General features: G+C 57.3%; 5 protein-coding genes across 5 annotated transcripts; 4 read left to right on the top strand and 1 right to left on the bottom strand.

Annotated features, from left to right (window-relative positions):
- Positions 1 to 482: 482 nt before the first annotated feature.
- On the bottom strand, positions 483 to 2,397 carry CDEST_08991 (Putative cytochrome P450; the record flags this gene model as incomplete). The annotated part of the gene is made up of 5 exons (XM_062925150.1): positions 483 to 602; positions 679 to 999; positions 1,092 to 1,325; positions 1,456 to 1,519; positions 1,634 to 2,397. 5 exons carry the CDS (start codon positions 2,395 to 2,397, stop codon positions 483 to 485), a joined length of 1,503 nt encoding a protein of 500 aa, XP_062781201.1.
- A 1,306-nt stretch (positions 2,398 to 3,703) lies between these two features.
- Positions 3,704 to 5,774, top strand: CDEST_08990 (Putative cytochrome P450; the record flags this gene model as incomplete). Its single annotated transcript, XM_062925149.1, has 5 exons — positions 3,704 to 3,781; positions 3,923 to 4,798; positions 4,970 to 5,284; positions 5,372 to 5,535; positions 5,612 to 5,774. 5 exons carry the CDS (start codon positions 3,704 to 3,706, stop codon positions 5,772 to 5,774), a joined length of 1,596 nt encoding a protein of 531 aa, XP_062781200.1.
- Positions 5,775 to 6,814: 1,040 nt separating this feature from the next.
- Positions 6,815 to 7,546, top strand: CDEST_08989 (uncharacterized protein; the record flags this gene model as incomplete). Its single annotated transcript, XM_062925148.1, has 1 exon — positions 6,815 to 7,546. One exon carries the CDS (start codon positions 6,815 to 6,817, stop codon positions 7,544 to 7,546), a length of 732 nt encoding a protein of 243 aa, XP_062781199.1.
- Positions 7,547 to 9,647: 2,101 nt separating this feature from the next.
- On the top strand, positions 9,648 to 11,174 carry CDEST_08988 (Putative Wax synthase domain-containing protein; the record flags this gene model as incomplete). The annotated part of the gene is made up of 1 exon (XM_062925147.1): positions 9,648 to 11,174. One exon carries the CDS (start codon positions 9,648 to 9,650, stop codon positions 11,172 to 11,174), a length of 1,527 nt encoding a protein of 508 aa, XP_062781198.1.
- Positions 11,175 to 12,585: 1,411 nt separating this feature from the next.
- CDEST_08987 (Putative short-chain dehydrogenase/reductase SDR, NAD(P)-binding domain superfamily) lies at positions 12,586 to 13,428 on the top strand (the record flags this gene model as incomplete). The annotated part of the gene is made up of 1 exon (XM_062925146.1): positions 12,586 to 13,428. The coding sequence occupies one exon, from the start codon at positions 12,586 to 12,588 to the stop codon at positions 13,426 to 13,428; it is 843 nt and encodes a 280-aa protein (XP_062781197.1).
- Between the last annotated feature and the right edge of the window lie 522 nt (positions 13,429 to 13,950).

Raw genomic sequence — 13,950 nt, 5'->3', positions numbered from 1 at the left:
AACCGCTAGAGCCAGTCTCATCATTTCTTTTGCGATTCGTGTAAAGGAATGCATTTACGTTTGTGCTTGAGTCAATGAAACACATGGCACTCAGATCTGTATGACTTGATAGAGTACTGTTGCGGGCGAAGGACGCAGTAAATCAGATTATAGGGGATACAGCATCTATAGCCAGTTTTACGAAACAAAAGATGTTCTAGGGACATTTGTGCTTGAGCGAAAAATGCTATCATAACTTAGTCTGCAACACTCGTGGAACCAGGTCCGACTGACGAAGGCGGGGATGCTGGCCCAGACAGGCTAGTACGACAAAGGTAGTACATGGCAAGGCTAAAGCAGGAGACAAAATACATGTTGTTTTTGTCATGGGGGATGTATCATTCAACCCATCTCTGTAAAGCTATTGTGTGTAAAACAAAGCAAGGGAGCCGGTCCATGTCATATCGCTGTAGACTCAACGAGACACTAACACACTCCACGACCTATCTCAACAAATCCTCCGTAATTGTAACCCACATGTCGTTCTGCGTGCTGACAACAAGAGCCCGTTCCCTCCAGCCCTTCCGCGGATCGACCAGCTGGAAGTCAAAAGCCCGCATCAACTGTAGGGACCGCCAGACGTTAACATATCTCATCCATGGTCTGGGCCGGGGGTCATATTGGAAATCGGTCCCTCACCTCAAAAAACACCTTGTTCAGCTCGAGCAGCGCGACCTGCTTGCCGGCGCACAGCAGTCGCCCCGTCCCAAAGGCCATGTCGACCTGCCGGAGCATGCCGCGCCGCGCGTCGTCGTCACACTCGAGGAACCGCTCGGGCCGGAAGACGTCGACGTCGACGCCGAACGTCTCGGCGCAGCGCATCATGGCCACGATGTTGAACCCGACGCCGGTGCCGCCGGGGAGGTAGACGCCGTGGATGGTGTCCCCCCGCGGCGGCACCGCCATGAAGGCGCCGTACGGCACCGGCGGCCGCATCCGGAACCCCTCCGATATGACGGCCTGATGGCTGTTGTGTCAGTTTTCCGGGTCGACTGTGTTTTGCAACGTCGTTCGGGCAGAAACAAACAAGACAAAAAAAGAAGGCATTTTACCTGCAAGTAGGGGAGCTTCTTGGCCTGTTCCAGGGCGATGGGGTACGACACCGAATCTGCAGCGACGGCGGCCCTGATCTCCTCCTTGAGGCGCTGATAGACGCGCGGTGTCGTGATGATGTACAGCATCGTCGTCGACAGCAGACTACCCGTCGTGTCGCTCCCGGCGGCGATCTGCACAAACGTCTCGGCTTCGCATTGCGTCTGCGTGAGACCGTGGCGCATGAAGGAGCCCTGTGTATCGGGGTGAGATGGACTCGTTAGCGTGCCTTTCTACCTCAGCTTCGGTGGTATGAGGGGGTTTGACGATGATCGACGCCTAGCCAGCCGTCATATATCTACAACTCAACTCGACTCGACTCACCAGCATGTCTTTCTCGTCCCGCTTATCGTTCTCGAACCGGTCACGAACGATGTCCTGCGCGATCCTACACAACCCCCCCAACAGGTCATTAGCGGTTGTCTTGAACTTGGTTACGTACGCTTGGGGTCTCCCCATCCCCCCCGAAGTGGAATCAACCTCGTCTCGAGTCCAAACTCACCCCATGATCTTGCCGGCACCCGAGTTGTCCGTGTCTTTTGGCAAGAGGAAGGCCATGAGCGGCGAGCGCATCAGGTTCCGGAAAAAGGGCACGTCGAGCCCCAGCGTCATGGCCGAGACGTAGGCGTCCATGGTGCGGTTGAAGTCGAACAGGTCCTTTCCCTTGTCCAGGAACCCAAAGGGCCGGCCGTACGACAGGTCCGTCGTGACGTCGAGGGTGAAGAAGCGCATCAGGTCCGTCAGGTCGACGACGCGGCGGGCGCCGGCAGCCGAGACGAAGCGCCGCCGCACGAGGCCGACGAGGCGCTCGACCTGCCGGTCGACGCGGCCGTGGACGTCGGTGCCGTCGCGCCCGTTGTACCCGTTGGCCGTCTGGGCCTTGATCTCGTCGTGCCGCGCCATGTCGACGGTGCTGAGGATCGAGTCCTCCGTCGGGTGCGACCTGGCGCCCCCCCACCACGCGTGTTTGCCGTAGCTGCCCCGGGCCGCCATGATCCTGCGTATGACCTCCGGGTCGTGCGTGACGACGTAGCCGGGACCCGTGCGCGCGAGCGGGCCGTACTTCTGCAGGCTCTTGTGGCCGACGTCGACGGTGCCCCGGACGATGTGCCAGGCCACCCAGAGGTAGGAGAAGGAGGCCAGGAACGGGCCGGGCACGCGGCGCAGGCGCCACCACGCGTAGACTGCCGAGGTCGTGTACCAGAGGAAGAAGGCCAGCGCGGCGTAGACGGTCAAGGAGCCGAGGGTCAAGCTGAAGGATGGCATCTTGGTTGCGAGTGCAAGTGGCTTAAGTGTGATGAATGACGGATGGAAAGGTACGGAGCGAGTGAGAAAGAGAGGGTGAGAGTGAGAGGAATCAGGTTAAACTGGTAATAGTAACTAGGCCCCTTGAGTGAGTATGTCACTACACGAGATACACACTTGAAGCAAATCACAATGCTATGAGTGGCCACTGACACTCCGAGTCATAGACAATTATCAGAGAGAAAACCAACAAGTCGGAGCCCACGGCACACAAGCAAACTCCGCCAGCAGGTTGAGGAGCCGCCCAGTAGATAGATGTATTTTTACTATGTGGTCTTCCCCTCGTCACTTTGTCACAGTACCCCCAGCCAGCATGGATTGTGACAGCGAGACGGACTTGTGCTACGGTTCGCCGCGGCGACCTTTTCTCACACAGCTGAACGCTTGACCTTTTCAGACGATAAATTCACCTAAAATTGCATACAGCGTGGAGAAAGTCCTCGGTTCAACAGATCCATTGCCCCGAATGGTGTCATCCTTCTCAAGGCGACTCTTACAAATCTAGTCCTCTCAACCCTTGCTGGTCAGGCCAGGTCAGGGGGTCCGGCCCAAAGAGAGACTCTCGTCTTACTTGAGATCCATAGCTTATAGTTCAGGAGGTACGGGGTAACTTGATACAAAACATCCGCGCCCAAAGTCCGCGGCCCCGCAGGCGGTTCATGTCACGTTGTGGAGTTGTCTCGCAGAGCCGTGGACCATAGAATAGAATTCGCGTCAGCAGGCTGCAGTACATCATACATACGATGGTTTTGAGTTCTGCGCGACTCAGGTGGGAGATCTTTACTAGGCAAACCCCATGTCGTTATGGATTACACACTCACACTCACACCCCACCTCCGCCCCTGGACCCAACGACGGAGCGGACTACCACCCCCCCCCCCCCCCCCTGGTAAACTTTCAAGCTGTAGTGTTCCTGTACAGATAGTAGTTGCCGCGATAGTGGGCTAGGCTAGGAGAGATCGTCACTGGTCCGAACTTCACCTTCTCCGTCCGCTGTGGGTGAGAGAGAGAAAGGATGAAGTTCGTCCGTGACTCAGGCATCGGGTCACGGACGACGACGGATGTCGCGATGCCCGAGAGTCCGACAAGAGACAATGACCAACCTCAAGGAGACGTCTTGAGGACAAAAATACGCTTCAGCTTCACAAGGTCAGCGTTCCCAGTTTCCCGCCTCATCACAGGGCCCAAGTCTTCGACCGTGACTTACACACGCCGACGACCTCTTGACTTGGAGCTTTGTTTCTTACAGCCTCGCAAAGACTCAGCCATGGCGTCGAATCTAGCAGACATGGCTACGATGCTAACATCAAATCCCTGGAAGGCCTTCGCGGCAGTTGCCGCAACGGTGAGTGTGAGACCCTGATCGTCCAACAATACCAAGACAGATTCGATGTCCCTCCCCCCCCTCCCCCCCTTCCATAGCCCTCCCTATCCCCTTGGGACTTGTTATACACCACCGCAACGGCGGCTGACGACAAGAGCAAAGGTCGTCGTATGGCACTTGACGAAGGCCGTCTACAACATCTTCCTCCACCCGCTCCGTCGGTTCCCCGGCCCCGTCCTCCAGCGCGCCTCCAGCATCCCCTGGGCCCTGCAGCACTCGCGCGGCATCCAGGCCTTCCGCACCCGGGAGCTGCACGACGAGTACGGCCCCGTCGTGCGCATCGGGCCGGACCACCTCTCTTTCGTCGACCCGCGGGCGTGGAGGGACATCTACGGCAACAACACCCCCGCCGGCCCGGACGGCAGGCTCTCCGACATGCCCAAGGCCGAGTGGTTCGCCCGGACGGTGCGCGCCGTGCCCGCCAACATTCTCAACGCCGAGGGCGACGAGCACCAGAGGTACCGCCGGGGCCTGGCGCGCGGCTTCTCGGACGCGTCGATGCGCGAGCAGGAGGCCCTGCTGCTGCGGTACATCGACAAGCTCGTGGCCCGGTTCCACGAGGCGTGCCGCCGGGGGGGTGGCACGGGTGGGGATGTAAACAGCGACGGGAAGGGTGAGAGCAAAGGTAAGGGCGGCGGCGAAGGCGAGGCGGTTGTCAACATCGAGGCGTGGTATAACTGGGCGTCGTTCGACATCGCCGGCGACCTCATCTTTGGCCAGTCGTTCGGATGCCTCGCCAACGCTGCCTACCACCCGTGGATCGCCTTCATCTTCAAGATGGCCCGGTATAACGCGCCCATGGTCGGGCTCAAGTACGTCGGCCTTGGGCTCGTCGTCGAGGGCCTGTTCAAACTGGGCGGCATGGTGGCGCTGTCGACTCTGCGGGACAGCATATCCCGGATGCTCGAGTCCCGGCTGGCCCTCGGCTACGAGAGGAGGGATCTCTTTGAGGGGCTTGTTAGCAAGCAGAAGGAATGGGTGGGTGAACACGCATGACCCGGGGTTAGATGTATCATGCATGCTGCATCATGCCCATCATGACCGGCCCCCGCCCCCCCTTCGCACATCATATATATATGCCCCCCCCCCCCCCTCCCCCTTGTTATCTTGGTGATAGCTAGAAAGACTGACCCGACGCCTCTCTCACAGAACCTGTCGTTTGAACAGCTGGCGGGAAACGCCGCAGTCCTCGTGCTGGCCGGGTCCGAGACGACGTCGACGACTCTGTCGGGCGCAACCTATCTCCTGCTCAAGCACCCGGACGCCCTGAGAAAGGTGACGCAGGAGGTCCGGTCGTCCTTCAAGGACGGCAGCGAGGTGAACATCAACTCGGTCGGCAAGCTCTCGTACATGTCTGCCGTCATAAGCGAGACGCTCCGCATGTATCCCGCCGTCCTGTCCGGCTCCGTGCGTGTCGTGCCACCCCAAGGCGGCCGCATCGCGTCGCATCAGGTGTCTCCCGGGGTAAGTCTGCTTTGACGGGGAACTCCTAACCCTAACCCTGGTATGTCACACAGAGGCCATATCGCTGACCGTTCTTGGACCGGACAGACCATGGTGGAAGTGCAGCAGTGGGCTGCAAACCACGTCCGAGAGAACTGGCACGACCCGTTCGTCTTCCGCCCCGAACGCTTCCTCGACGAGAACAAGGGACGGGACAAGGTGGACGCTCTGCAGGCCTTCAGTGTAGGGCCGCGCAACTGCATCGGTCGGAAGTGGGTGTCACGCGCAAATCCTTCAGTGGCCCAAGCTGGGAGGAGAGTGCTCGCTAACCTGTGATGATATCAACAGCCTGGCCCACGTCGAGCTGAGGCTTATCCTCGCCCGGATCCTCTTGGACTTTGACCTCGAGTTCGCCGAGCCGCCGCAGGAGGATTGGATCGGGAAGCAGAAGGCGTATGGGATTTGGGGGAGGATTCCCCTCGAGGTACGGCTGAAGCCCGCGGCAGCGTAGACTGTCAAGGTTGAACAAGGGTGCAAGCGAACTGCAGCAAGTCTGTAGATTAGTAGTTCTCGTGCGACCCAGAGGTCTTAGTTGTCGTCTTACCACCAATTCTTACAACAATAGTTGCTCTACATGCAGCAGCATATAAACAGTGTATGATAACCATTTCCTTTACCTGATGGCCACACATGAGATATCTGGAACCGACAACATGACCTTGTGGCAAATCAACCGCTCTCATCCACACCACAGTCACAATTCAGGATGTTTTGCCCCGAGGGTTGGCACCAGCCGTGGAACCCAGACTCCCCATCCTTCAGGCCACACCCTGCTAGTGTACCGCTCTTTGGACAGAGTAGTCACACCTTGAAAGCTGGAGGGCTAGCTGTCAGCTGAAGCCTCAAGAAGGACTCATGGTGAGTAAGTGAGAAATACCCAAGGTAAGGTGGGCAGGTTGAGGTTATCCCCCTCAGAAGAGTGAATCTTACGGTAAGAGTTGTTGGGCAACTGCCGCCCTTCACCTCGTAAGTTTCTCCAACAGTTAGTTACCTGACGGTTAATCTCGGTCTGATTTTCAACAATGAACCCACTGTCGGTGAAAGACAGTCACGCGTCGGTTTGGTGGTCACATCTGGGCCTCGGCAAAAATGCTTTGCAGCCTTCTCCGCGTGGGAACCTGAACGGCGGAACAAGAATAGCCCTCATCCAGTGTTTGCCCTAACTCTAACGTGATGGAGTGACATGCCAGAGTGGTTCGCCCAGTCGTGAATGATCGGCTGCCTCGGTTCTACCGCAAACTGTCTACTTAGCACACACAGGGCCTTTCGAACAACAAACACCAAGACTCCTGGAGTCCTGGGAGATATACTATAAGTCCTTCTCAGTCTTCTGCCCCCCCTCCTCCAAACCTCCTCTCTCTCTCCATTGCTACAGTCGCTGCAAGTCTAATCTCAGAGGCCACTTCCTCTCATGGACCGTTATACCGCGCCTCTTTATCACATTGTTCATCCCGCATCCGCTCATTCTACTCACCGTCTCCATCGTCAAGCATGACACCAAAGAAGAACCTCGTATTCCTCTACGGAGAGTGGATGCACCCGGGCACCATATACCTCCTCATCCACGGCACCGCAACCCCCCACAAGACCATCACGTCGCGCTACTACTTCCAGCAGGCCACCTTCTGCGAGAATCCGCGCGAGCCTCGCGGCTCGAGACAGCGGGGGGCCAGCATGGACGGCGTCTGCGTCAAGGGCCTCACGGACGCCGAGCTCGCAAAGCTGGACACCTGGCTCCAGAACCTCAGATGCGTCCGGCGCGTCGTCACGGTCGAGCACATCTGCCGCCACGGCCTCCTCAACCGGAACAACGCATTCATATGGGTCCCAGCGGCTCCGCAGATGCTATCGGCGGAGCCGGCCTCCTTGACGTGGAGCCCGGTTCCCAACACGAGACGGCCCGACGGAAACAATAACAACAATAATGGCATCAACGGCATCAACGGCATCAGCGGCATCGACCACAGCAGCAGCATCAACAGTATCAACAGCAGCAACAGTAGCAACAACAACCACAACAACAACAACATCAACAACAACATCAACAACAACAATAGCCTTAGTAGTAGCAGCAGCAGAAATAACAACGGCAGCGGCAGCGTCAGTAGCATCAACAGCAACACAATGGCACATCAGCTCAACTCGAGAGCCCTTGCCCAGACGCCCTTCATGGGGGCCGACATGGGCAGCGCAAGCTTTGACGGAGCTTCCGACGCTGCCTGACGATATGAGCTGGCGCCGAAGCGTGAATAGGAGACAACAGCATTTTCGAACGACTCGTAGTTGGTGATTTTCTTCCTGGAGGAGTATGGTGTTTCGAAGTCTGGTCCAACGAGCTCTACGAGACATCATGTCGACCCGGCGGGAGGATCTCATGGTGTCTAGAACGGTGGAAACTCCTGGACGACAGACTTTTTTGAACGCAAGTGTTTTTTTTCGATATTCTTTTTGGGGGGTGTAAAGCCTGTCTCTCGTTTAGGTTCGGTGGACTTTTGGAACTGGGATCGATGGTGGTTTGGTAATGGCTCTAGAGAACACGGGTTTCAAGAATGGATAGTAATAATAGCATCAGGTGAATCAACGTTTTGCTCTTAAATACCAGTGAATTTGCGTGAAATAAGACAGATACTTGGGACCCGGCCATGTCTTTCTGTGGTTCTGGTGATTCAGTAACATATCTTGGTTGTGACTTGTGTCGGCCACCATTGATTCGCGTCGTCCGATGTAACGTCCGCTTCCTGGTTTCTGCAACTGGTCGTAGACGAATAAGTGGCCCAGTTGGTTGTGGTCTGTAGATCGTCTTGGGGTGGCTCTTTTCCGTCGATAACCCACATGGCGAGGGCATCATGGCATCCCATCAGATGTTTCATCAGTCAAGACCGCCATCTCCAGCCAAACAAACCCACTCTCCCACACTTGGCAGAGGATGTTTCGGGTCACCAAGTTTCAGAATTCATGCTGAGGAGGATTCTCGGCTAGGAGTCCAGTCCCATAAGTACAAAAATAGAGAGCCCATCCATGTTGGCCATCACTGGACCTCGAGACGAACAGGTGTCTGCATGCAAGAGGGCAACTACATCATCTCCTACCTGATATCACAAAGGCCACAAGACCAAGAACGGTCTTCTCTCAGCTTCGACAGGCAACGGCTCGATGAAAACTCTATTCCAGCGAGGCCTCCTGGTTCTTTGGCGAAACCTTGCCATCCCTCAGAGAACATGGTCGGCAACCTTGGTGAGGCGGCGCCACGGCGGGCGTGCTACAACGGTCCTCCTGAGGACACGAGAGAGGCCGCCTGAGATCCACTCTTGCGCCTTTGAAACCCCGTCAGAGTTTTACTCGTTTGTCTACCATGGCTTGCGTTTGCCACCGGCCATCTGTCAAGCAGCGTTGGATTTTCACGGAGAATCTGGACCCATCACCTGCAGGGTGTAGAGTTCATCGAGGAGGCATTCGATGAGAGGAACTGGTATTGGCCCAGACTTCGCGGTATCTGAGATCAAATATCTGTGATCCCCAAGGCGGCCTCAAAGCACGGCAAGGTAGTCTTTGGTGACGAGGGACGTGTAAGTTCTCAAACTGACTAGGGCTCAATCAGATGGTCTCGAGGCTGACTCCTCCCATGCAGCGGTGGCGGGACTATATATCTCTTGGTGCAATATCGCACCTTGTTGAGCGGAAGAGGATTGAGTCGATTTCATCAAGCTCCCTACAGCCGGGCCAGATACTTCGCTTGATTAATGCGAAGCGCAGGGGGGATAGTCAGTGGCCTCGATGGCTGATATGACAGACTGTGCCGTGTAAGTCGTAAGTGTTGTAAAGTAGTATCATAACGAGTACAGCACTCCTCCGTATGAACACAGAAATTTCCTCTTCGGTGCACATACATACGAGGCAGTGTACCCTTGTGGGAGAGAGTGTGTAAACTCCCAGTATCACCGTTCTTATTTTGTCTTCTTTCCGGGTGGCTCTGATACTGTGCTTCCCACTAGTTCACGTGTTAGATGGTTCTCCTCTATCCCACAAGGTTTGGTGATGAGATGGGCGGCTAGGAACGCTGCTCCCACGGCTCTATATCAAACTCTGATCGGCTTCCACAGCTGGCTCTCGTGTAAGCTTTTCAATAATGAGCATATTTCAAAAGCCATGGTTTAAATACAACTGCCGTCACATACTGACGTCTCTGCCTCGTCTCTGCCTCTCTCTTCTGCTGCGAGCATCCCAACAACACATATATACGTCAACACACCCAGGTCATCAGCATCCAGTCCTCACCACACACGACTCCAAGAAGCTCTCGACTGCAACGGAGACCATGGCAGCCATGGATCCCACCGGAGCCGCGGACTACCCCAACATGACGGGGGACGAGCAGTGGGACTGGTCCGACTACGACATGGAGGCGTACGCCGACCTCTACCCCCAGCACAACTACGCCGAGATGAGCTACGCCAGGGCCCTGTACACTTTCTTCGTCTGGGAGACGTGGATGTCGGTGAGGCAGATCTTCACCAGGGAGCTCGTGCACCCGGTCCTCCTCTACGCCCTCAGCGTGGGCTGCATCGCCGCCGCCCTCAACGTCCGCGAGCGCTACCGCGCCGCCTGGGTCGCGGCCTCCGTGGCCATCGGCGCCGTCATCGTCGAGTACGTCGCCCGGACGGACTTCGTCTACGTCGTCAAGGACTCCCTCGTCCGCCTCGTCGTCATCCACAACCTCGGCGCCGTCGTCATGATCCTGTGGGAGCGGTTCTGCCTCACGGACGAGCAGAAGAAGTTGCCGTGGGGGCGCCGCGCCATCGCGACCTACAAGATCATGTGGAACTCGCGCTTCGTCAACACCGCTCGCCCGGCTCCCGTCTTCCACCTGTTGAAGGCCGAAGAGGAGCGCCAAAGAGAGGTCCTTTGCACCGCCGCCGCCGAGGAAGACAAGGTCGTAAACCGAGACGGCAACACCGCTTACCCTGGGAACCCCGACGACACCGACGACACCGATGATAACGACGGCTATCTCAAAAACGCCTGGAAGACGACACGACAGGTCACCCATGGAGCCTGGGGACGCGTCCACCAGCCCTTTTCCCGTCTCTGGGGCGCGCTCACGCCGAAGCAGCGCTGGATCACGCGGACCGTCGCCAAGATCACCGCCGTCTGGGCCCTCGACCGCGTCCTCGACCAGCTCGCCGACGTCTACATCGACTTCGACTGGTGGGACATCCAGCTGCACAAGACGTCGTTCCTGCGGCGGCTCCGCGAGGTCAGCTCGCGCGAGGTGATGATCCGGTGCTACTTCGCGTTCCAGGCCGTCTGGGGCGCCTACGCCTTCTACACCATCGTGCACTCGGCCATCGCCGTCTTCTTCGTCGGGCTCGGCGTCGACGAGCCCGACGAGTGGCCTCCCGTCTTCGGCGACGTGCGCCAGGCCTGGAACCTGCGCCGGTTCTGGAGCAAGTACTGGGACCGCCTCATCTACCGCGCCGTCAATGGCCTCGGCGAGATGCTCCTGACGGCCGTCGGCCTGGGCGGGCCCCGGCCCTTCCGCGGCCGCAAGCGCTGGCTGCTCAACGGCCTCGTCTTCGCCATCAGCGGCGTCTTCCACGGCTTCACCGACTACTTCTCCGGCATCCGCTGCAGCTACGTCTGGGAGTTCTGGTGGTGGGCCGCCAACTTCGTCGCCGTCGTCGGCGAGACGGCGCTGCTCCACGCCGTCCGGACCTATTTCCCGCGCTTCCACAACCGGATGCGCGGCCGGCCGGGCAAGGCCGTCGGCTTCCTCTGGGTGTTTGCGTGGCTGTTCTGGGCGTACCCCAAGAGCCAGTTCACGACCATGCACTGTCTGCCTGAGAATCGTTAGAGGAAGTGAAAATGCTTTTGTTCGGCAAGATGATAAGGATGTTGTTGCATGGCGGGAGTTTGGGATATCCCGATGATACTTAGTCGGAATCTGATTCAGAGTTGCCGTCATCTGTTGCCATAGTTCAACGTCGGTGGCTGGTGCAGTTCAATAAAATTATTATCAACTCTATGTTTCTTCAAACTCATGACCCAACATAACAAAGCACATCGTTAGTATCAGAACAGAATACATATCTCAACAGAGACGTCGGACAGCTAGCTTCTGACTTGACTCTGAGAAGTGCAGCCTCAACAAACTTGCCTTTTTCACCGTACGGTTTGGACATGATGCCCGAAAGAGAGGCGTGTGGTCAAGGGCGCATCTATCACCCTCAGATAATTCATCTACATTTCATTATTCCCAACATCTTCATCCTCACGATTGAAAGAACGTTAGATCCGCTGAACCGCACATGTGACATGTCTTGACGCTCATGACCCCTGTCAGGGACGTCCTCCAGTTGCAGAAGTGTTCTAAGCTCCTTGTCCCTGTTCAGAGACTGGAAGAACGAGCCCAATTTCAACAGCCACACCTTTCAAGGCTAAACAGTGGCAACTGGGGCTTTTTCGACCCTGATATGACCAAGCCGAAGAAGCACAAGTTGCCTTCTGCGCTTGAAAAGCCGCCAACAACAACGCTAAGACGGCGCCAACTCACAAGTCAATCGCCCCCTTCACACGAACAACTACCCAAAGCCTTCCATTTCAGCGAGCATGATGTTTGTTTATTTTCACAGGCCATTTCTCGGCAAGGTTAAGAAAAAATAAACAGATGAGTGACAGGAATTATTGTCATAAGATTAACCCAGGGTCACAGACGTTGGTGATTTGTTAATCGCAGCAACACCTGTTCATGACTTAGTTTACCCCAACTCCAACCCCCTTTGAGCCCGCCGGCCTCCGCGTTCATGCATGCCAACCCCCCCTCTCGCTGCAAGAGCGTCCATTTCCTGAATAGAGGCTGCGGGCAAAAATGCCATCACGTGTAAGCGTCGTCGAGTAAGAGGCCGCGGAATATCGACCGTGGACAGTCCTAGCAGGACTAACGCTCTTGGAGCGCCGGTAGCTGCATGTGAGACCCCCCCTCGCCGCCTCGAACCGTGGTCTGGTCCAGACTAATACAAAGTTGATCGTGTGTGTGTGTGTGTGTGTATCTATCCAGTCGCACACAGCTCGAGTCGCACTTGGGCAACTCTGTCAACACAGCAAACCCCCTCATTGTCTGGAGTTCACATCAACATCACCATCACCACGAGCCCCCCCCCCCCCCCCCCCCCCCCCCGTTTCCTGACGACGACGAGAAGTATAGAAACTGCTTCCTAGATTACACACGACTGACCAGTACATCCCACCACTTTCACAAAAAAAAAATGGCCAGGAACCTGACCGTCCTGCCAGCATATCTCACCCGCCTCTTCAGCCTCGCGGGCAAGACGGCCGTCGTCACGGGCGGCAGCTCGGGCATCGGCAGGGAGATCGCCCTCGCCCTCGGCCAGAGCGGCGCCAAAGTCATCCTCGTCGCCCGCCGCGCGCAGCCGCTGGCCGCGGCCGCCGAGCAGCTCGCCCAGCTCGGGGTGCCCGCGACCCCGATCGCCGCGGACCTCTCGAACCTCGCGGACCTGCACCACGCCAGCGCCCGCATCAAGTCCGCCCACGGCGTGCCCGACATCCTCGTCAACGCCGCCGGCGCGGGCCTCTCGCGCCGCCCGCCGCCGCTGCTCTCGCGCGTCACCCAGGGCGACTGGGACCACGCCATCGCCGCGAACCTCACGGCGCCCTTCGCGCTCGGCCAGGCCTTCGGCCCGGGCATGGCCGCCCGCGGCAGCGGCCGCATCATCAACGTCGTCGGCCAGCAGTCGTTCCGCGGCTGCCCGGGCGGCGACAGCGGGGCCTACGGCGCCGCCAAGGGCGGCCTCGTGTCGCTGACGCGGTCCCAGGCCGAGGCGTGGTCACGCAGCGGCGTTTTGTGCAACGCCATCGCGCCGGGCGTCGTCGTCGTCGAGGAGACGCCTGCGAGTGTGATGGAGGAGGAGGAGGAGGTGTCGGCCGACGCCGCCGAAAGGGCCGAGGCGCACGCGGCGCGGACGATGATCGGACGAAACGGCATGGTGGAGGACTTTGCCGGGGTCGCCGTGTGGTTGGCGAGCGGCGCGAGTGCCGCCGTCACGGGACAGACCATCTTTGTCGACGGGGGGTATTCGGCTACGCAGTAGGGGATGGAGGGGGGTCAGGAGCTTGTGCCGCATGGGAGTTTGTGTTGAGCGTGTTTTGATTCACAAAGAGCGTAATGATAACGACGACTGGGTATATTCATTCACTTCCAAGCCCTCGGAGCCGCTGCTGCATGGTGGGAGAAGCACGTTTCATGTGTAATTCAATTCTGATGCTCCTGATATCAGAGCAGAGAACATGATCAAACCATACTGCGACTTGACGAAGCAGAGCAGCTCATGGGTAACAACCAGTTGAAGAAACTGACTTTGATAGGGTCCTGCTATCGATTGAGCGTGGTTTCGGAAACGGACTGGGGCTCTAATTACTTCGGACGTCTCGTGATTCTAGCAAGACAGATAACGTAGAAGAGTTCCAATCTATCTACTGTGTACTATGATGTGCTCTTTTCCGTCTTATCACTTCGATCCTGCGCCAATCGATGTAATGATTTTTTTTTACATAACTGTTGTCGAGATACTTAGTGGTACAGGAAACTCAATCCATCAGGATCAACAGCATGC

Source organism: Colletotrichum destructivum, chromosome 5 (assembly GCF_034447905.1).
Source record: "Colletotrichum destructivum chromosome 5, complete sequence".
Lineage (NCBI taxonomy): Eukaryota > Fungi > Ascomycota > Sordariomycetes > Glomerellales > Glomerellaceae > Colletotrichum > Colletotrichum destructivum.
Note: the sequence above shows the minus strand (reverse complement) of the source record. Positions and strands in the feature narration are given on the sequence as shown.